This window comes from Clupea harengus, unplaced genomic scaffold (assembly GCF_900700415.2).
Source record: "Clupea harengus unplaced genomic scaffold, Ch_v2.0.2, whole genome shotgun sequence".
Taxonomy (NCBI): domain Eukaryota; kingdom Metazoa; phylum Chordata; class Actinopteri; order Clupeiformes; family Clupeidae; genus Clupea; species Clupea harengus.
Window position 1 is genome coordinate 59,990 of NW_024879589.1, and position 21,534 is coordinate 81,523.

Here is a 21,534-nt window from a genome sequence, read left to right on the forward strand (position 1 = left end):
AAAAAACTACATATTACACACACACGGCACACAAACATATGGCAGTTTTTATAAAGTAAACAAAGGTACATCAAAACAAGAAACATTGATGCACAGAAACGCATAACATTTTAAAATACAACTTAAGAATAACAGGCACTAAAGTTCACCATCGAACATAGCATTTACGTGGAGGTGCTGTTGACCCACACAATTTTGGAGAAACACCTCCATGTCCTCTTGGTGTGTGAAAATGAACAAGAAGGGGTCTTTAGTCTCCAGGTCATGGGTCATCAGGTCATCTGTGGTTTTCAGCTTGCGCAGTGCATCCTCTTTTTCCGCCTCTGTCATATGAATAATTGTGGGAAAGGAGACACGTCCCTGGAACCGCGTCATATGGCGCCTTGTCCACTCCACTGCAGTTGTCAGGTCTGACATGATGTTTGTAGTCTGGGTTAGGAAGGGAAAGATAAAAAAGGGGTTTAGTAGATTTGACATTATTCAAGGGAGCTCCCATATTACACCATACCCTGACAGGTTACCTTACCTCCACACTTGGTCTTTTACAAGGAGGGGGGGACAGTCACAGTCAGGGCCTCCACCGCTGCATCAAGGTAAAAAGGAGTTTCATTGAACAATCACTATAAAACACTATAAAATTGTCTAACACAACCTTGCCATGCACATATGTCAAGTATGTTGTAGAAAAGATCACAGTCTCTATAAAGTCATGAATTGTCCAGAGAAACATGTCCAAAAACTTAAGAAAGAAAATATTACCACACTGTCCTGCTGTGTTGGTTGTCTGTGGCCTCCTTTTTCTGCTTTTGCCAGATGACAGCCTTCAGCAGAGGTTTGACATAAGTAAAGCTTATGGATGGCAACATATAGAAGGGTTCAAATGTCCAAGTTTTTCATAAGAGTTAAATACAGTTGGAAAAACCCTAGTTAATAGGAGTGTTCTTGGTGGAAAGTTGTCCAGCAACAGAATTGACCACCATCGCCTTGCAATGTTCATGTCCTACTAGTTTGTGGAAAAGCACACATTTTAATTGAAACATAGACCTTATAAGATGAAATGTTAAAAAGCGTTTGAAAAACACACCTCCGTGAAGTCAAAAGAGAGGCCAAAGACGATGTAGACAGCATACTGTAAACAAACAAATTGAAGTATCCATGAACAAACCACAAGATTACAGGAAGAAATTATGCAAGGAACACAGGATGGCAATATTTCTTACCATTAGGATGAACACCCCACAACTATTAGAGCCTCTCTGCTTGGGAATGCCCTGTGTTAAGTTAAAGGTTAGAAAAATACATCAAAAAAGGTTTAAGAAGAGGTAAGCTGTGAATTGTTACAATTCCCCTCACACACACTGGCATACCTCAAGGTTGTCAAATGAAAACTCTGTCCAGGGACCCTCACTGATCTCCTGAGAAAGTTCTCTGAAAAAAAAAATGAAGAATGGAGAAAAACGGAGTATTATAATCACAGATGTGCACTGTACTACAATGCAGGTCCTTCAGATTTTCTAACTGCTGGGAAATGTAACTTGGGGTTTTGAACAGGAACTACCCCATAGAGAAAAGATCCAAAGAAAAAAAAGAGATGACAGAGTAATGATTATGGAACCATATTAACTACCATATGCCATGAGCACTTGCTTGGGTGTTTCCATTTCAGCAGGTGGAAAATTATGATTCTCTGATGCAGAATTCCTTTCATGTCACAAGTCATGACAAACACTGGGTGGGGGGGCATTTTAGGATGAAGACAGCATGGCATATGGTATATAGAACCAAATGAACTGGCAAGTAAAAGTGAACCTTGAACCTTTCACGCAAGAACATTCCCTACAAATAACCTGTATTTAGCTGTGTAAGCGGCATCACCAATGCCAGGGCCTCCCATTGAGTTGAGGAAAAATATTTGTTTCTGTTTGGGCTTCAAGATCTGAAATGGTGCACCCCCGAATGATGGAACATGAAGAAACATGTACAAAACATAACTGATATCCATCTCATAAATGGGAAACACGAAGCACTAATTTAATACAAACTCACACGTATCATCGAATGACCTGGTTTCCATGATGGAAGGAGCACAGCGTCCTGCATTTTCACATCAACCTACAGACAGACAGAAGCATTATATGTTCATGCGCTATGTTTAGCTTTGAATGACAAACACTTTAGTATGAAGAATAACTATAAATCATTATATTGGTACATACAGGGAAGTGATCCATGGGGTCTGCTGAATATGGGGGCAACCAGGTGAGAGTCACATGGCAATTAGCAGCAAAGATGTCAATGTTCTAAAAAGTATTTTAGGTATCAGTGTGGATGTGAGCAAAATATGCTGACTTGAGTGTTCCAAAACTGTTAAAAAGATCTTTGCTACCTGTTGACTAGCTATTCTTTGTAGAAGCTGGAAACCCAAAATTCAGCACCTATTGGAAAAAAGGGACACTATACCACAAAGCACTGTACTTCACTGTTAAACTGTTAGTATGTCATGATATTCTTAAGTTTCCGTCAACTTCTACAGGATTAGCAAGTGTAATGAAGTCCTTTCTCGTTAATGCAATGCCATCAGTGTATGCCACCTCCTCCTCATCACTCATGCCAAGAGTGTTTTGGAGCTGTCAGAAGCATAATCAAATATATTTTAAACATTTTATACAAGTTCAACATTAACTATATACAAGTACAAGACCACATCAATGTAGTCATCAGCAACCCTTCACCAGGTGTATATATTGATACCTGTTCATGCTGGGACAAACTCAGTGGCTTGCTCCACCTAGATTTGTCCGGAACAAAACTCCTGACAACTTCTGGAGTGGGTTGCCCTACTACCATTTCAGGAGTGAGGGGTGAGGTATCTATACAACAGACAAACCACAAATACACACCAAAATCAGAAATCAATTTACCCCAACACAATAACCTCCGAGTTCTTCATCTGAGGTAAACTCAAAACATGCAGACATCCCAAGTCTCCCGGAAGTTCCGGGAGTCTCCCGCATATTGATAGCGACTCCCTGATGCCCGCAAATTACTTAAAATCTCCCGGAATCTAGAGCGAGCGAGCAAGACCGCGCACGCGAGAAAGACGTGCTCCAAACCGCGTAAGCATCTGTGTAGCGCGAGCACGACAGAGAGGGAGAGGGACCTAGAGACTGTGCGTGTGTGTGGCAGTGTGAGTGTATGCCTCATGAAGCATCCTGATTGGCCTATTGCGTTAAATCAACCAATCAATTTTCAGTGTGGGCGGGCTTTTATGTCTTCTCCCGAACCGAATTAATCAGTTCAGTGTATCTAGGAACAGGAGCACCAAGGCAGAGGGAGAGTACCCCAAAAAACGAAAATATAAGACACATTTTACAACAGACTATACAAAGGTTTACCCCTGTCTTAGAAAAGTAAATCACAAAGACAGTCTTGCTCGCTGTACAATCTGTAACAGTGATTTCAGCATTTAGGCCGCAATGTGAAGCACGAAAAGTCCTTTAGAAAACGAATCCCGCTCCACAGGCGTGCATCTACACAATATTTAGTTCATAAAAAAGAAAGAGTCGTGCTTAGCTACCAAAAAAAAGTTCGTCGCTGACTTTCCAGTCAATTTTTGGTGCGTCTATGTTTTATGCCGAACTAGTTTCTTCAGAGCGCACAAGGATCTTGGTCGCGAGTGCTGGCACTTTTCGACACGTGATCATGCTACACCAATAAGGTAGCTGCTTTTTGTCAACAGAGTTGCAAGATGGCGTCCACCATGCCTTCGTCGAGCAGTACGGAAGACGAAGAAAATACACCGGAATGTCTTAATAAATCAAAAAACAAACATTGTTTTATGCATATTACTTCAGTCAAGCACGAGGAGGTACATTATTTCACCACTACACGATGGAATACATACAGGACAAGCCTACAGACGTGGCTCGGGTTGGAGGGTGAGTCTCGAGACATGGCTGAGAACTTCAAACACTGTGTTGATGTGGAGTTTGAAAATATTCCCGAGGATGCTGGTTTCCATCACACATGCTACCTTAGATTTAAGGACAAAACATCCATCGCAAAGGTGGAAAGACGTCTGGCACGTGAGAGACAAGAAGCGACGGAAGACCACGAGGCCATTCCATCGACTTCTAGGGCCACGAGTCCAACAAAGAAACTGCGATCCAGGTCAGGGCTGCCAATCGCAGGCTCTGGCCCCGTTCTTCCTGCCCTGTGCATAATTTGCCAAAAAAAGAAGTTCATCAACCGAGCAGGCAAACGACAAAGGGATCCTCTGTCAAAGGCTGAAACATTAACAGCAGGTAAACACACACACACACACACACACACACTGTGGTTGAGTGACTGAAAGGTACAATTATGTGTGAGAACTCATTGAGTTATCCTTTTTGTTTTGTTAAGGCCCATTGCAGAAAGCTGCAGAGTTGAAGGATGACCAAAGTATTCTTTTGCAAATAAAAGACAAAGACTGTGTGGCTCTGGAGGTGCAGTACCACAAAGGCTGTTATAATCAGTACACCAGGTTTTTGACGAGGCCTGAAAAACCAGAGAAAGAACAGTAAGTTATTTATTATATTGCATTTCAAGGAGCTACTAACTTAACATTATATAAGTAAACATTCAATCTGCATTATGTTGTCTGTGCACACAATCACAACACTTATTCATTTCTTTCCTTCTCATTTATATGTGTTCTAGGAATGAGCCCACGTTTGATGTCGGCTATAAGATATTATGTGAGAGGATCATTCGCCAAAGGCTGCTTGTCAACCAAGAGGTGCTGAGAATGGGCCAGCTGAGGAAGGCCTTCATTGAACTGGTGAAAGCAAATGAAGGTCTTGATGCTTCAAACTACAGGTAACTGCAATGCATTTTTCTCTCAAGTCTTATTATTTGTCATGTGCAAGTCCAGCTTTACACAACATGTGTGTGACAGGCCTGAGAAACTGTTTTTAAGTCTTGCTGTTTGCACAGACATGTACCAGTTGGCAACAAGGAGAATAGCTGGTGTGTGTGTGTGTGTGTGTGTGTGTGTGTGTGTGTGTGTGTGTGTGTGTGTGTGTGTGTGGTGTGGTGTGGATAGTGATGTTGTGTGCCTTTCTTGGGCATCTTTGGTGTTAAATGTGCTGTATGGCAGATAGGTTCTAGCCTGTAATGTCTTGTACCACCTCCACCACTCTCTGCTTTTCATGATACTCCTGTGACTCTTAATTGTCACTGTTTTGTTGTGTTGCAGACAGGATATGTTGAAGGAGAGGCTGACTCGTGATTTCCCCCATCAGTATCAAAAACCTAGAACGGTCACGTAGAGCTGATGCAGGGTCACAACGCATACAAATCTTTGACCCGGATCAGAGGACCCCAACCCAATGGAAAAAGTTTCTCTCAGAAGGAACAAATAAGGAAGCACTTGCCGAATTCCTGTATGTTGCATGGAAAAATGCAGACCTTACAATAGTGGGCAAAAACCTCTGCTTGTACATCGCACATACAAATCAATGTCACTGTGTGACTGTTAAGGAGGGTGTACAGTCTGTTCGTGTTGTTGAAGACCTGTTGTTGTTTTTACATGCACAACATGCTGCACGGGAGCATAAAGCTGTCATTATCAAGAGCTCTGACACTGATGTGGCAGTCATTGCTGTAAGTGTGCAGACAGATTTGCCATGCAGTTTATATGTTTTCACAGGGACTGGCAACAGGACACGTATCATTGACATTACCAAGGTGTCATCAGCAAACAAAATATAAGTGCTCCATCACCTGCTGAATGTGGTTGGCAAATAGAGGATGGGACCTTGCACCTGGATGACCAGAAATCCGGCCCCTGACAGTGTTTTGCATGTGATACACTGCGGCTGCAAAGGTGCCTGTGAGACAGGAAGATGTTCCTGTTTTTCTGCAGGACTGTGTTACACAGACTTATGTCGTTGCTGTAATTGTGCCAACACAAAAGAAACTGAGGAACTGGAAGATAACTCTCCTGACACTGACAGTGAGGACTGAGTGTCCTTAATCTGTTATTTCTTATTTAGTTTTGTACAGTTTTATATATCATATTTCATATTTTTCATAAAGATTGTTTTTATGGTTCATCAGTGTTGTTTTCATTTGTGGAAGAATGAATGAATGAACGAACGAACAAATGGTCATTGGTATAAGTACAATTACTGCCTTTTATTGATACAAGGAAGGAGGTTTATTTGTCACATACATAGAAATACTAATGTAAAGCATGTAGTCATTGTGTGTGTTCAGGATACGGAATGCTTGAGGAAAGAAGCTCCTCCTCAGTCTCTCTGTTCTGGTCTTGTAGCAGCAGAGACGTTTGCCTGACCTCAGTGTTTTGAAAAGTCCATGGTCAGGATGTTAGGAGTCCTTTACAATACTTTGGGCCCTGGTACGTAGTCTTCTCTTGTAGGTCTCCTGCAGAATAGGGAGAGGTGCTCTGATGATGCGGCACTGCAGTCACAGGCTGTACAGTTCCCATACCAAGTGATGATGCTGTCAGGACACACAGCTGATGGGTGCTGATGCTCTGAACTTCCACAGCTGACGTAGGAAGTACAGTCTTTGCCTTGATTTCTTCAGTGTGTGCTGGGTGTTCACAGTCCATGTTAGATCGTCAGTAAGGTGTATTCCCAGGTATGTCAAACTTGATCTAAATGACTTAACATAAGCATAACATTATCGTATATTTGCCTCATTGTTCTTATGGGACGCGGCTATGTATACAGCACTATTTAGAATCAATTTAGCCCACTTTTGAGGATGTTCGGGTGTTTTCCTCTTTATCGGTAACGTTGAATCTAACCACGGGAGCCGCCATCTTGCCATTCTGTTGACAAAAAGCAGCTACCTCATTGGTGTAGAACGATCACGTGTCAAAAAGTGCCAGCACTCGCGACCAAGATCCTTGTGCGCTCTGAAGAAACTAGTTAGGCATAAAACATAGACGCACCAAAAATTGACTGGAAAGTCAGCGACGAACTTTTTTTTGGTAGCTAAGCACGACTCGTTCTTTTTTATGAGCTAAAGATTGTGTAGATGCGCGACTGTGGACAGTGTTCACATTGCGGCCTAATTGCCCATGGCGGGTTAAATGACTGTAAAAGACATGTTGAGGTGAGTTCAACAAGTTTCATTTCATGTGCATATTATTCAGGCCGGCTAGTTGCCAGGGCTACATGAAAATAATAAACTCCTTAGACCTGTTTAAAGTTGCAATGGAATAAAAATAAAAGCAGTTAACATAAATAGTATAAGCAGCATATAAATAGTAAAAGTACTTCCCTGAAATGACTTTTTGCAGGTTGGGATGTCTGAACATGTACCTGCACAAACGTTGTATTAGTGCAGCTAATTAACGTTCGGGAAAACTCGCTAACATTCGCTGTCGTCTCAAACACATACCGAAGCAATGAGATTAAACATACACACATGATAGTCGTAGAGTAATATTACTTTCAATCATAGGCGGAGATCCCGGGGGGGACGGGGGGGACGTGTAAAAATACGACAACACAAGCGGTGCTAATTATAGATGTAAAACAATGTGTTTTTTAAGTGTTGAAAAATCATGTTCCCCCTATTCCTCAAAGTGGTTTGGTTCACATGCTGTTTCCAACGGGCAGGGCTACCGGCAGCTCCGTGTTTCAGTTAATCAGCCCAGTAGCCTACACGGTCAGATTGTCAGACTGTTTCCTACTCTGTCCCCTGTCGCTGCCGCTATGATACACGATATGTAAAGAGATTTACCTCATTCTCGAACGCAGTAAGAACATGTAAAGAAGACGTTTTTTTCTAAACTCCATTTACGAAGTTCCAATCGATATGCACAAGTATACATACGTTTATTAATGGATTGGCATGACAATGTGAACGTTTGCCGATAACACACGCATGCTGGTAATTAACACAGTTAAGATAGCTAGCTAGACAGTCTAGGACACTGTCCTGTCAGGGGCAGGTTCATGCTAGTTAATAAACGTAGGTCTACATCTCAGTGCCTCTCCAGATTTGTTAAATTATCTGAAGTTAAATGAATGTCATCTTTTTCTGCGGTCCATGAACTATGCTGGTATTGTAATATAGAGTGACAGTGGCGCAGGAGGTAGAGAGGTTGTATTATAATCAAAAGGTTGCTAGTTCAATTCCCTGTCGAGCTGTTTTATAACTTATTTTGAGCATCAAGTTCTCTTGAACTTTGGACATTATTTGTCTGTGAATAGATATTTCGTGTTAGTACATTTAATGCTGTTTAGATAATTCTAAAATGACTTCGAATTTCTGTTTGTAAATGTGATAAGAGAATTCGGTATTTAGCAGTTTATGCTAGCTCTCGTGAAAGCAATTTTTTCATGTCCCCCCCCCGGAATTACACTCTGAAATTTGACCATGTATTGTCCCCCCCTACAATGAAATGGGATCTCCGCCCCTGCTTTCAATGCACGTTTAACTTAACAGTTCAATCCATGCACGCTAGATCAAACAGTACATTAAAAGCATGGACGTGGCTAGCGGAGTTTATGGCTAGTCACGTTAATCTAAGAATGTAGAAACTCACGGTCAAAAGGAAAACATTAACAAACTTTCTTTAAAACATGCAAACTGCTGTACGATCATTACAGTGCATGGAAAATAACATAACACATGGGATTCGTCAAAGTTATCAACTTAAACATCAATTTACTTTTAGAAAACTGATATACTAGGTATAGTGCAGAGTACTAGTATTACAGTGCAGGTATTACAATGTACCACAAAAATAAACCTTGCAAACTCAAGGTATTCTTACCTGACATAATGAAAACCCTGGAGCGACTTTAAACTTTAAACCGCACGGAGACTTTCATCCAGCATTGAGAGATTTGGCAATGACCAATCACGTAGAACGCACGTGCAATTCTGTCAACAGTCGATGATGCTGATTGGCGGCTCACTGACTTGTCCCGCCTCCTGCCACAGGCCACTGCCTTGTCCCGCCTCCTGCCATTGGCCTGTACTTCCTGCCGGCACAGGCCACTGAGAGATTTCACTCCCTCTCTGTTTGGAAGGACAGTGCCACTGATCTCATGACCGCCCAATGACCAAGACGAAGGCCTATTTTGTTATTGCATGATACATAGTTGCTCATTTCGAATTCTGCTGTAAGACTGGATACATATGTTTCCGATCGAATGTTGACAACACCCTTGGTGAACGCATAGAACTCATGTTGGTACTATCATATGGGTGGTTTCATCAATTGTTTCCTGGTTTAGCGTTTAGTATTCTGTTAACCAAGTCCCTTATAAGACTACAAACAATAACCGTGTCACTTTAAGTAATATGTTGAGTTATTTAATTACAAGTACCGACTCTTCTTCGAAACTTAAAAGCCATGCATAAATGGAACTGTATGTTGCGAAGACCGCTCCCTTATATAGCAACTAGCCTCTGCCTACATGAATGTGTGAAGCGATAGGAACGATCAACACAATTGCATACAAACTGTTACATTTCATCTGTCTTCATCAAAGGAGCAAGAAACGCTGGCATTTATTCGTGAGAACTTAGAGAAGAGTGACTAGCTAACAAAAGGAATGGTAAGCTATTAATGTTGCACTTACGCAATACAAAAAGCTTAAAGTTAGGATACAAAAAATCTATTCTCTGGTGTCGTGACATCACTGTGACTTCAATTTTTTCAGTAGTGTCTTTGTCAGAACTCTGTACACATTCATTGGACTGAGCTGTAGAGTCGCGATGTCGCGAACGAACGAAAGTAATGGTTTATGCCGTTTATGCCGGTTCTGCCGCTGACTAATGTTGCCTGTGCTATCAGGTGTCCATTCTGTCATCGTTTGAGAGCCGACTGATGCAGCTGGAGAACTCTATTATCCCGGTGCACAAGCAGACAGAGAACCTTCAGCGACTGCAGTAGAATGTGGACAAGACCCTCTCCTGCATGGATCACGTAATCAGCTACTACCATGTTGCCAAGGATACTGACAAGATCATCAGAGAGGGGTGAGTAGATGACTAGTGTTTTTTAAAAATAAAAATAAATCACTACAATGTAGGATGACCAGCTCCTACTTTTAAGCACTCAGAATATCTTCAGGATGTCTTATTTTTTTACATTGTCTTTCATATAATCCATCTTGTGAAATGTTGTTTAATTGAGCTTTTGTAATTTATTTAATTCAATATTCTTCAGTTTAGTTTGTAAGTCATTCGTTGATGAATTTTGCAGACCCACAGGGCGACTGGATGAGTACCTGGCCTGTATCGCAAAGATCCAGAAAGCTGTGGAGTATTTCCAGGACAACAATCCTGACAGCCCAGAACTCAACTTAGTGGTACTGTAGCTCTCTCTATTAGTTTTTGTATGGAATTAAGAATGAAGAGCATGTGTCATTTCTGTAATACTCTGTCACACATGCACACACACACTCTTTCACCACTGTCTGTCCTTCTTTCCCCTCTTTCCCCTCTTTTCTTCTTTGTCTCTTTTTTGGGGTGTCTCAATCTCCTCTTACACATCTCCATTTTGTGTTCTATCCCCGCTGTGCAGAAAGCCAGATTTGAAAAGGGAAAGGAGAGTCTGGAGACTGAGTTCCGTGGCCTGCTGACCCGCTACAGCAAACCTGTGCCCCCCATCCTCATCCTGGATGCCATTGGTGTGGACGACGAGCTGGAGGTCCAGGAGGAAGTGACCCTGGAGCACCTGCCTGAGGCCGTGTTGCAGGACATCATCATCATCTCCGGATGGCTGGTAGAGTACGGACGCACCCAGGGTAGGTACACACACACGCACACGCACACATATGCACATGCATGTTCTTCTCTTACCCTGTGAGTTTCTCTGCTTCCCTGGCCATGAGCTTTGGAGTTGGTTTAATGTCAAATCAAATGCATGGAAACATGTGTGTTTCCTTTCGCCTGTCCCTTTTCCTGTTATCTGTTACTCTGTGCCCCTTTCTCTCTGTGCCTGTCTTCCCACCTCCGCCTGTCTCTGTTTCTGTTTCTCTTTCTGATGAAACTTTTCCGTTCCCTTTCCTGAATTTCTATTCCATTTCGCCATGCTCGGTCCATGACTTCCTGAATTTCTGACGCCAGGTTTGCCCAACCAGTGATAGTCCAGGAGTATAAGTTTTAACTGTCAGGTTTGGCATCATGTATTCACCAAGTGATAGATGTTTTTTGGAACTATGATGAACTAAGGACAGGGACAGAGAGTGCATAGAGTGAGGATGAGAGCAACATCAAGGACCAAGAGAGGCCCGACACCAGTTAACAGGCGCAGGAGCTCAGAGAAAAGAAGGCCCTCGCCAAGCATGCGTTTCTACAGCTCCACTACCTTGTATGGTAAATCATGATGGAGGATCCTGGGAATTCATTAATGAACTACCAACTAACTTACTTATTTGACGCTGATCAACCTTGTGTGTGGCGTTAACTTTGTTGAGGACTGCTTCATATATTTGCGTTACGAAAAGCATAACAAATGAATCAGAACATGAATCTAATTGTCTGCAGTACAGATTTATCACTAAATTATCATTTCAATTAGCATCTTATCAAAATTCTCATGCCTTTTATCCATTGCTATTGACGTTATGGTTGAGTTATCTGTTTCATCAGTACATGCTCTTTTTGAGACCGCCTCATAAGACTCAGTTGCAGGTTTTGACAGGCTAACCATCTTTTCTTCTTGACTATTGTGTCTTTTCATTGGTTGTTCTCTGGTCCATTCCCTCAACTGATTTGTCGTTCTCTGCCTCATCCCCTCCCTCTGCTTGGGCAGACTTCATGAACGTGTACTTCCAGATCCGCCAGCTGGACCGCTCCATTAAGGGGCTGAAGGAGCATTTCTGCAAGAGCAGTGCCTCCTCCGGCATCCTCTACTCACCGGCAGTTCAGACCAAACGCAAAGACACCCCCACCAAGAAGGCCCCCAAAAGACCAGGTCAGTCACACAGAGAATGCTGTTCATTGTTGATTTCTGTCTTTCTATCTTTCTTTCTGTCCTGCTCTCTCCCTCGCTCTCTCTCTCACTCTCTCTCTATTTCTCAGGGTTCCCACGGTACCTGGAAAACATGGAAAACATGGAATTTATTTTTTCATTTTCCAGGTTTGGAAAAGTCATGGAAACTGAGCAAAAGTGAACAATTACATGGAAATTGAAACAGTTGTCCTGGAAAATGTTATTGGATGATAAAATAGTAATAAAATGAAACTATTGAGCACAGAATTAAGATGAGTTTATAAAAACCCTTTACATGTGAACAGCTTTTACTGTAGATAGAAATGGATCCCATGTTGTAGAGCATGCTCTTGGCATCCTATCTGGTATATTGGATGTTGGAATTTGATGCAGGCAACCTGGTGATGTGGACTTTAAAAGTATAGTTTCGGATTGGTGGACTTAATAACGGGAATAATAACCGAGAAACGTTACCCACAATCTCAATAGAAGGGTCAAATACATGCATTTCCCAGCCAACACGGGAGCCTTGACATCTACAGTGAAACTTCTTATGCAAGTTTATACTCAAATGTAAGTAGCTGTGTTTTAACTGTGTGGTAAACCTGGGTTTATCAACGTTAATTAGTAAGCAGTGCAATCTTGCAAACTTGCTAGCTAGCAGCTTACACTAGAATTGTTGAGGTAATTTTTACCTTGCTTTTAAAATACTAGAACTATGTTTGATCCCCATATGTATTTCACTCATTGACTTTTCCTAAAACCATGTTATTCACCACATTTAGGGGAGTTTGTTTTGAATTTGGATTCATTAATGATGGTTAGCAAGCACATGCAGTGCAATCTTGCTAGCCAACATTCAGCTTGCTAACTAACTAGCTAGTGTTGGCTAGCTTGCATTGCTAGCTAACTACCAATACATTTTCACATTAGGCAGTGACATTACTTCTATACTAGTTGACATGACCAGTCTAGTCTTGATCAATTTTGTAACATTCATTCTTATATCTACTTTTAGCTATTTTGTGATTTTTCTTTTTTTTCTTTAAACATTTGGGGTGAGACATTTTTGAAAAGGAAGAGGAGTGGAGAGGGGGAGGAGCCAGGAGGGCACAGAAGGAAAGAGGGAGGAGGAAGAGAAGAGGGGAGAAGATGAAAGAGGAGAAGAAGAGAGGAGGATAAGAGAGTAGAGGATGACAGAGGAAAAGGGAGAAGAGTGGAGAGGAGTTGAGAAGAGTAGGAAGAGAAGACAGGAGTGGACACGAGAGGGGAGGTGTGGAGAGAAGAGGACAGGATGAGATAGGAGAGGAGTGGAAGAGAGAACATATATCAATCCCAGTGCTCATGTGTCTCAAAGTTCCAGTTCAAAAAATTGTTGTTCATCTACAGCTTGTTGCATTATTTCATGCATTGATATTATCAATAAGACATAATCTCTAAGCATTTACAATGTAGACTTGACTGGCACATCTTTTAAATCAAGTAAGTAGTCAGGTGTCCTAGGGGGTTGTGTGTGTGTGTGGGGAGGTGGGGCGGAAAGCTTCAGGGGCCTATATATCATCACTTAATGGTACCTGGAAAATCAGGAGGTAACATGGAATTTTTTTTCAAGGCAAGCGTGGGAACCCTGTTTCTGAGTTGCACCCACTCTAGATGGTAGCCATGTCTCTGATATGCAGAGATCATGTTGGTTGGGGTGAGTTAGTTTGGGTGTCATCATATAACATTGTTTTGATTTGTTCTCTTATTATCTTTGCTCACCGTGTGTTTGATCCATTGCCCCTGAACACACATCTCATAAGAGTAATCATTGGATCTCTCTGCCAAATGAACATTTTTTGGCAAATATATGCCTTTGTCAAAATATACCTCAAAGCAACCTGTGGTGCATCCACATAGTATTTGCTGAATGTAAATGGCTTTTTATCAGCAATTGGTCACAGTTTTCTGGTATATTTTGACAAATCCTCCAGGCCACACAAATTCCACCGAACCTCCAAGATGCCTCTCTCTTTCTTCCCAAGTCCCCCCAACACCACCCCCACCTACCTTCTTATCTGTTTACCCATGATGCAGTATGACCCTCCTGTGATTCTAACTAACCCCTACTTCCTTCCTCTTGTTTCTCAATTCCCGTGGGAATTGTGGTGATGGCAGTCTACATCCCAGGTAAAGACACAAAAGGCTTTATAGGTGGTGGACCGAAGCCCCGTATCTGTTCAACTTTGTAATTTAAATTGCGACAACCTAGATTTTTTCCAGTTGAGTGAATAAGTGAATAACGTTGATTAAACTTGACAGAGAAACGGGTAATGAGGCATCAACAAAGCATAGCATAGCTAACAGTAGGCAAGCCTATATAGTACAAACTACGGCTCGTTAGCGAACTAAAACTATTTACACCATCACTCACGTATGAAAAAGACGGTTTAGAAAATAAACACGTTTTAAAACGGCCTTATACTGATCAAATTATTACTTACAACACGTCTTTGTTTCAATGGGTTGGAGCTGTCGCGGCAGCAGTGCAATATGTCAATATGAACTACACCTGAGTAATGGGTGAAACGGGTGTCAATGTGGCTGCATCTGATTGGTTAATAATGTTCTTACGCCAGTATTACATCGTGTTATTGGTTACACTGATTTAGTAGGCAACTGTGTTTGCCGGTGAGTTTAACAAACTTTTATACTATGGTTTTGACTAAATGTGCAACGATCTGAGCTGACAACAACTGGTTTATCATTAGAAATAACATAATGACCTCAACTGGAAAATATCTAGGTTGTCGCAATTTAAATTACAAAGTTGAACAGATACGGGGCTTCGGTCCACCACCTATAAAGCCTTTTGTGTCTTTACCTGGGATGTAGACTGCCATCACCACAATTCCCACGGGAATTGAGAAACAAGAGGAAGGAAGTAGGGGTTAGTTAGAATCACAGGAGGGTCATACTGCATCATGGGTAAACAGATAAGAAGGTAGGTGGGGGTGGTGTTGGGGGGACTTGGGAAGAAAGAGAGAGGCATCTTGGAGGTTCGGTGGTTTTGACTAAATGTGCAATGATCTGAGCTGACAACAACTGGTTTATCGTTAGAAATAACATATTGACCTCAACTGGAAAAAATCTAGGTTGTCGCAATTTAAATTACAAAGTTGAACAGATACGGGGCTTCGGCCCACCACCTATTAGTGTGCCACTGCCCATCGCTTTCATTGCTCTATTTTAACCATGTCTGCATTCCATCCCCCTTCTCAAGGCCAAAGTCAGGCCAAGCCATCATGCCACGCCAGCTAGTGTTTGATACCAGTAGGCTGTAGCCATTTTTTTTAAATGTATTTCAGAAAATAATAGAATTACAGTATTGATTGACCAGTGTGCCTATGTAGATGCAGCATCCGCTGTCCTTGAAACATATAGAAGGCTAGATTTGTTGGACTAGTGCAAAGATGTATGGTAGGCTACAAGTTGAATGTGATATAGACAAAAAAAAGCAGTATTGCATTGGTGTAAGTCATTAGTTGTGCTCTGCTTTGCCAATGCTTGTTGTTGTGGCTTACAGTGTTTTGCCCAAGTGAGTCTAAGCTATATCTGTAAATGAATGCTATCGGTTGGAATTATTAAGATTAATTATATCTATAGAGCATACTGTATAACTAAAGACTAGTCTAGGACAGTCATATTAATGTTAAACTGTATTAGCATAAGTCTGTGAATTTAAAAATGGATTGTGAAATACAGAATTTTTACAGAATAGACCACAAGAAAACAGATCAGCGAGGTGTGCTTTTTAAAAGAAATGCTGACTAGAAGCAGTTGATGGATATCACTGAATTTGATGTTATGGCCCTTTCTCCATTTTACCGTAACATTTTCCATTCATGGTCAACATTCTTAAACAGCAAGCCTCTTGCTTTCATTTGTCAAAGACTTTCTCAACGTATGCACCACATGCTTACTAACTACTAACCAAATCACATTGCCACTGTATTGCTGTACTTTGTGTTATATCGTGCTGCTGTGATGTCCATCCTCTTTGTGTTATAGAGACGTAGGATTTAAACCCATTCTCATGTAACAAGTTCACTCATTTATTGTCATGTTAACATTGCTCCCGGATGAATGAATGTATGTATGAATGTATGGTATGAGACCTGTATTAACAGAACTGTTGATGTATGTTGATGTACGTTTGAAAAACAACACTCAGGTTCTCACAAGCATCAATGCAGCTTTTGGATTAAATTAATGCAACACAGTCTATTGTGTAGAATTACAGTATGCGAAAAGATGTTTGAACATGTCTACCATGTTTACCTTTTAGAGAGAAGAAAATTCGCAAACATAGTCACCAAAACACCAGTAGAAGTCCAAAAGCAGCTCTGATGACGGGCTCTCCTTCATATACCTCAAAAAAGGGGCTTGGTACTGTGTCACACCCGTCTCGTTAACACACTCACTAACCCTGGGGACGTATGGTCTAAAAACACACACTCACACAAAGACACACACACACACACACTCTGAGCTTTCTTAGCCTGTGGGCAGCCTCATATCTGGCCAATCTCCCCTCTCCCCTGTCCGCCCTCCACGGGTTCCTGTGCTTCCCTAAGCTCTGGGCTTTGGTGGTCGGTACTTGAGTGTCAGTCAGCAGCTCCCAGGTCAGCACACTTGTCACAGGCTCAGCTCTCAGCCCGACAGGAAGTAACCCAAGGTCATGTGACTCCCCTACTTCCTCCCCCAACCCCAAACCCTATCACCCAAACTACTGAGTAGGTCACGATTATGACCTGCGGGCCAAACACCTGAATGATGCCCTGAATGAGAAGCACGGGGCGAGTACAGGTGAGTAAAGGAGAGGGGCTAAGTCGGGGAGCTGAGGTCCCTAAGGGATCTAAGGTTGAAATAGCTGCACAAAAAATGGGTGAAGAAATATATTGTATTGATATGCATCCCCTCACTGTGGTAGGAATTATTGTGAACGTGTTTCCTCTCTCTCTCAAACTATGATGAATGGAAACTCCCCATTGTTGTTGATGTCCGCAGATACTTATATTTAGCAGTTTATGTAAAAAAATGTATGATGATTGATAAAGATGATGATGATGATGATGTTAGTGGGATATGGCCACATTAAAACCCTTATAATAACTAGATTGATCGGAACATGATTAGAGTCCTTCTTGTCCTCCAGTAAGCCAATGAAGCCAAAAAATTCCCTTCTGATTTGCTCTGTCAGTATGTGTAACGCCTATGACAATGCCCATGTTTGAATGCACATCATATATGTGTAAGATTAAAGCCTATATTGTAATGCACATGATTGAATGCACATCATATATGTGTGCGATTAAAGCCTATATTGTAATGCCCATGATTGAATGCACATCATATATGTGTAAGATCAAAGCCTATATTGTAATGCACATTATTGTCAGGTCATCCCCATCAGCCCAGTTGAATGTAGATTAATGAAGCCTTGTGTGTAAAGCATTTTAATGGAGACCCTCCCTGAGGTCCGTGCTCTCACAGCTGCCCTTCACCGTGTGTCCATCAGGGAAGGACGACGTGCTGGATATCGAGATCGACTCCTACATCCACTGCATCAGTGCCTTCATCAAGCTGGCCCAGAGCGAGTACGTTCTGCTCGCGGAGATCATCCCAGAACACCACCAGAAGAAGACCTTCGACTCACTCATTCAGGTCAGGGTTCAGAGGTCACAGAGGTCAGCAGATGTCCGTCACCTTTGCTGCGCTCCAGTGTGTGGCTAATCACAGATGTCTTGTAGACATTTTGTGTACTTTGTGTAAGATGTTTTTGGTTGCTATCAAATGTTCCATGTAACTACTGTGTGACTCTACTGCAGCCCTCTAGTCTATGAGCTGTTTTCCACGATGATGGTCAAGCTTGTTCAGGGTTTATTTTTTTCCCCTTTCCTTTGGAGGTGGATTTGGTCACTGTCTGGAGCAGGCAGCCTAATCTACAATTAGGGTCTTTGCTAATCTTATTTAAATTTACCTTTTGTGGGTATACTTTTTTGCTGACATCCCAACATTATGATGAGTTCAAAAAATGATGCATGTCCTTAATGTTCTTCCTCACAGGAGGCCCTGGATAACCTGATGTTAGAGGGGGATAACATTGTGTCGGCCGCACGCCGGGCCATCGTGCACCTTAAGCAGACCAAGCCTGACTTTGACACTACCCTACAGGTAGGGACACATTTTCTGGATTGTCCTAACAAGTGAATTACCTAGAGGAATGGAATTGGGATCAATGATTGTTAAGTAAAATACCTACCGTATTTTCCGGACTATAAGCCGCTACTTTTTTCCCACGCTTTGAACCTCGCGGCTTAAACAACGATGCGGCTAATTTATGGATTATGATACCTGTGACTGTATACGGTGGCTTTGTGTTTACGGTGGCTTTGTGGAGCTAGGATGCTAGCATGGATGCTTAGCTCCACGCGATTTCTCAGTATCTCTCAATAACTTAACTAATGTCAAAATAACCACAGTCTACCAGCGTAGACAGAACACAACTCAAAACACTTTAGAAAATAAAATAAAAGTTTACAACAATACAAATCCAGTCTTCAAGTTCTTTAGCTCACTGGTTTCAAACTAGCGTCTGTCTTCAATCTAACGTTCTAGCTTCTGATTGACTCTTGCGACTGTGCGCTCTTAAAGCAACAGTGCACTTATCTAACTGGCAAAACTAACTATTGTATTAGTTTTGATATTCATTTTAGCCTGTGTAAAGTTAATTTGTTTCAATGTTGCGGTAGGCACCTGCGGCTTATAGACATGTGCGGCTTATTTATGTTAAAAATAATTATTTTTAAAAAATTCAGTGCGTGAGGCTTATATTCAGGTGCGCTCAATAGTCCGGAAATTACGGTATATCATTTTAAGAATAATTTGGCCTTTGACGTTTTTAATCCAAAATCATTTTACATTGCCGAGATACATTTTGTCAGTGAACAAACTCGGATGGCGTAGGATGTTGCCCAACTCAGCCTTGTCATGTTTTGTCTGCTCCACCACCTGAGTTTCTCTCGAGTTCCAAGTTCATGTGTCTGTTCAGGGCACAGCTGCCAGCACTAAGAACAAGCTCCCTACCCTCATCACCTCCATGGAGACCATCGGAGCCAAAGCCCTGGAGGAGTTTGCAGACAGCATCAAGGTCAGAGAGCTGTTTTGCCGTCCGCTCTTTATTATCGCAGTGGTCAAAGGCAGTGGCGAAGAAAACTCTGTGTGTTACAGTATTGAATTCATAGTTCACAATGGAAATATATGTGGTGCTATTCAGAAATGATTTTATAGCAAAATAAAAATAACACTTTGAAAATGTTTTGTGTTACTTTCATCTTTTGGAATGACCCTGATAAGGAGTACAACATGCCGAAGGATGGAACAGTCCATGAGTTGACCAGTAATGTGAGCGTGCTTGAACAGTTTAATTCTCATTGTCTTGTATTGGTGAATGTGATCACATGAATGTCAGCATAGAGATGAAGAGGTTTAGTCAGACAGAATTCCCAACGAGTTACTGAGTGTGTGGTGTTAAGAATTCGGATTCCGATTGCATGACATTGTGCGTAAACAGCAAGCATGCTCTGATGTGTAAAGAGCTAGATTTAGCCCAAATGGAAACATCTTGGCCCATAATGTCTTCCCATCTCACATCTGTGGCCAAGGTCACCGCCCTTTCCCTGCACTGATAAATACCTAAGGCATCTCTCTCTTGTTTAGTGCCTTTACTTGTATTGGCGAACATTCGTCTTACCGCATAGCTTTCCTCTGTTGATTGCTCTCTCTTTCTCTTTCATTCTCACTCTTGCTTTCTTAAACTAACATTCTCTCCCCTTTTCTCCCTATTCCTCCCTAGTATCAGATGAGAAAAGCTTAAGAAGTTAATTATCGGCATCAACAGATGTAAACATTTCTGCCGATGTTCCTGGCCGATAAGGTCTCAGGGAAGCATTATACAAACCTGTTCAAATAGGATGAGATTGACATTTTTATTGAAAATCTAATTAGAAATCTAGTCCGAGGTGTGTTTTAGGGTAGAATCAAAGTAGAAGTTGTGAGTCTGTTCTACAACAAGTAGGCCATCACAGAGAGTAATAGCTCAACTCTAGTAAAGGAGAGACTTGTGTTCTCTTCAATGAAATAAAAAAAAGATGAGTATATATCAGTATCATCATCAGCTATCAGCCAAAAAGAGTTGATGAAATTATAAAAATGATCAGCAAAAATTCAATTCCGTGGGGGAGCTGTGGCGCAAGTAGCAGCCCCGACCATAAACCGACTTGAACGCCCACGGGAACCCGGGTTCGAATCCGAGCCGCGGCCATTTACCGATCCCGCTCCCCACCTCTTCTCTCCAGCTCATTTCCTGTCAAAAACCTTCCCTATCCTATCTGATTAAAAGCAAAAAGCCCAAAAATAAATCTTTAAAAAAAAAAAAATCAATACCGTGCATCCCTATTCTTTTTCTAAGTAAATTGAAGTTCAATGAAGTTGTGTTGATAAGTAAGTTTGCTTCTGTCAGAAGAAAAAAATAAATAAAAAATAAGTAATTTGGCGAACTGTCGTGTAGTTATACACATCAGATGTTGATGGCAGACTGTAACACTTCAACTGTCATTTTCAGAGACCAGCTCATCTGCCAGCAGCTACAGCTCTGAGTTCAGCAGACGACTCCTCAGCTCATACAGTGCCCTCCACAATTATTGGCACCCCTAGTGAATATGAGCAAAACAGGCTATAAAAAAATATGTCTTTGCTGTTTATCCTCTTGGTCTTTCACTCAAAATATTCACAAAAATCTTACCTTTTCATTGAAGCAAAATTATTGAAAGAAAAAAAAACTGTTGACATTAAATAAATATTTTTCCCCAAAACATGTGTGCCACAATTATTGGCACCCCTAGAAAAATCTTATAATTAAAATCTAACTGAAGTATATTTCCAGTCATGTTTTACATTTTTAAGTTCACCTGTTTGATAAGGAACTCTTAAGAGGTCAACCATGACTTCCTGTTCCACTGGCGAACAAATATGAGGTGACACAGGCCAAATTCCATTAGTCATTCATCACTATGGGAAAGACCCAAGAACACAGTGACAATGTGCGACGGAAAGTTGTGGAGCTGCACAAATCAAGAAATGGACACAAGTAAATCTCTAAAGAGTTGAAAATACCCATTTCCACTATCATGGAAATAATTAAGTAGTTTAAAGCGACAGGAGATGTTAAGAATCAGCCTGGAAGAGGACCTATCTGTAAATTGACCCCACGCACCGTGAGGAGGATGGTTCGACTGGCAAAAGAATCTCCAAGGATCACAGCTGGAGAATTGCAGAGGTAAATTGAGTCTTGGGTTCAGAAAGTCTCCAGAACTACCATCAGACGCCACCTCCATCACCACAAATTGTTTTGGAGGGTTGCCAGAAAAAAGCCTCTGCTGTCAATCAACAACAAACTAAAGAGCCTACAGTTTGCCAAATGTAAGTCAGACTTTCAATGGGACCGAGTTATATGGTCA

The 21,534-nt window shown here is 41.6% G+C and overlaps 1 protein-coding gene and 1 long non-coding RNA gene across 2 annotated transcripts; one reads left to right on the top strand and one right to left on the bottom strand.

The window, feature by feature from the left end:
* LOC122129088 lies at positions 1–3,124 on the bottom strand. The gene is made up of 7 exons (XR_006151740.1): positions 2,217–3,124; positions 1,368–2,112; positions 1,221–1,271; positions 1,085–1,129; positions 760–821; positions 527–583; positions 1–429 (listed from the first exon to the last, which is right to left on the bottom strand). It is a non-coding gene; the product is annotated as an uncharacterized LOC122129088 (long non-coding RNA).
* Positions 3,125–9,526: 6,402 nt separating this feature from the next.
* Positions 9,527–20,454, top strand: LOC122129086 (exocyst complex component 7-like). Its single transcript, XM_042704121.1, has 11 exons — positions 9,527–9,590; positions 9,830–10,014; positions 10,241–10,346; positions 10,562–10,784; positions 11,795–11,956; positions 14,132–14,143; positions 16,754–16,822; positions 17,535–17,680; positions 18,083–18,190; positions 19,068–19,166; positions 19,358–20,454. Exons 2-11 carry the CDS (start codon positions 9,953–9,955, stop codon positions 19,478–19,480), a joined length of 1,110 nt encoding a protein of 369 aa, XP_042560055.1. The 5' UTR covers positions 9,527–9,590; positions 9,830–9,952; the 3' UTR covers positions 19,481–20,454.
* Positions 20,455–21,534: the final 1,080 nt, after the last annotated feature.

Coding starts and splice junctions, on each gene's coding strand:
- LOC122129086 (XM_042704121.1), top strand. CDS start 9,953: ATGGATCACGTAATCAGCTACTACCATGTTGCCAAGGATACTGACAAG. Junction 10,785..11,794: donor AGAGTACGGACGCACCCAGG/GTAGGTACACAC, acceptor CTGCTTGGGCAG/ACTTCATGAACGTGTACTTC. Junction 17,681..18,082: donor CCTTCGACTCACTCATTCAG/GTCAGGGTTCAG, acceptor TCTTCCTCACAG/GAGGCCCTGGATAACCTGAT.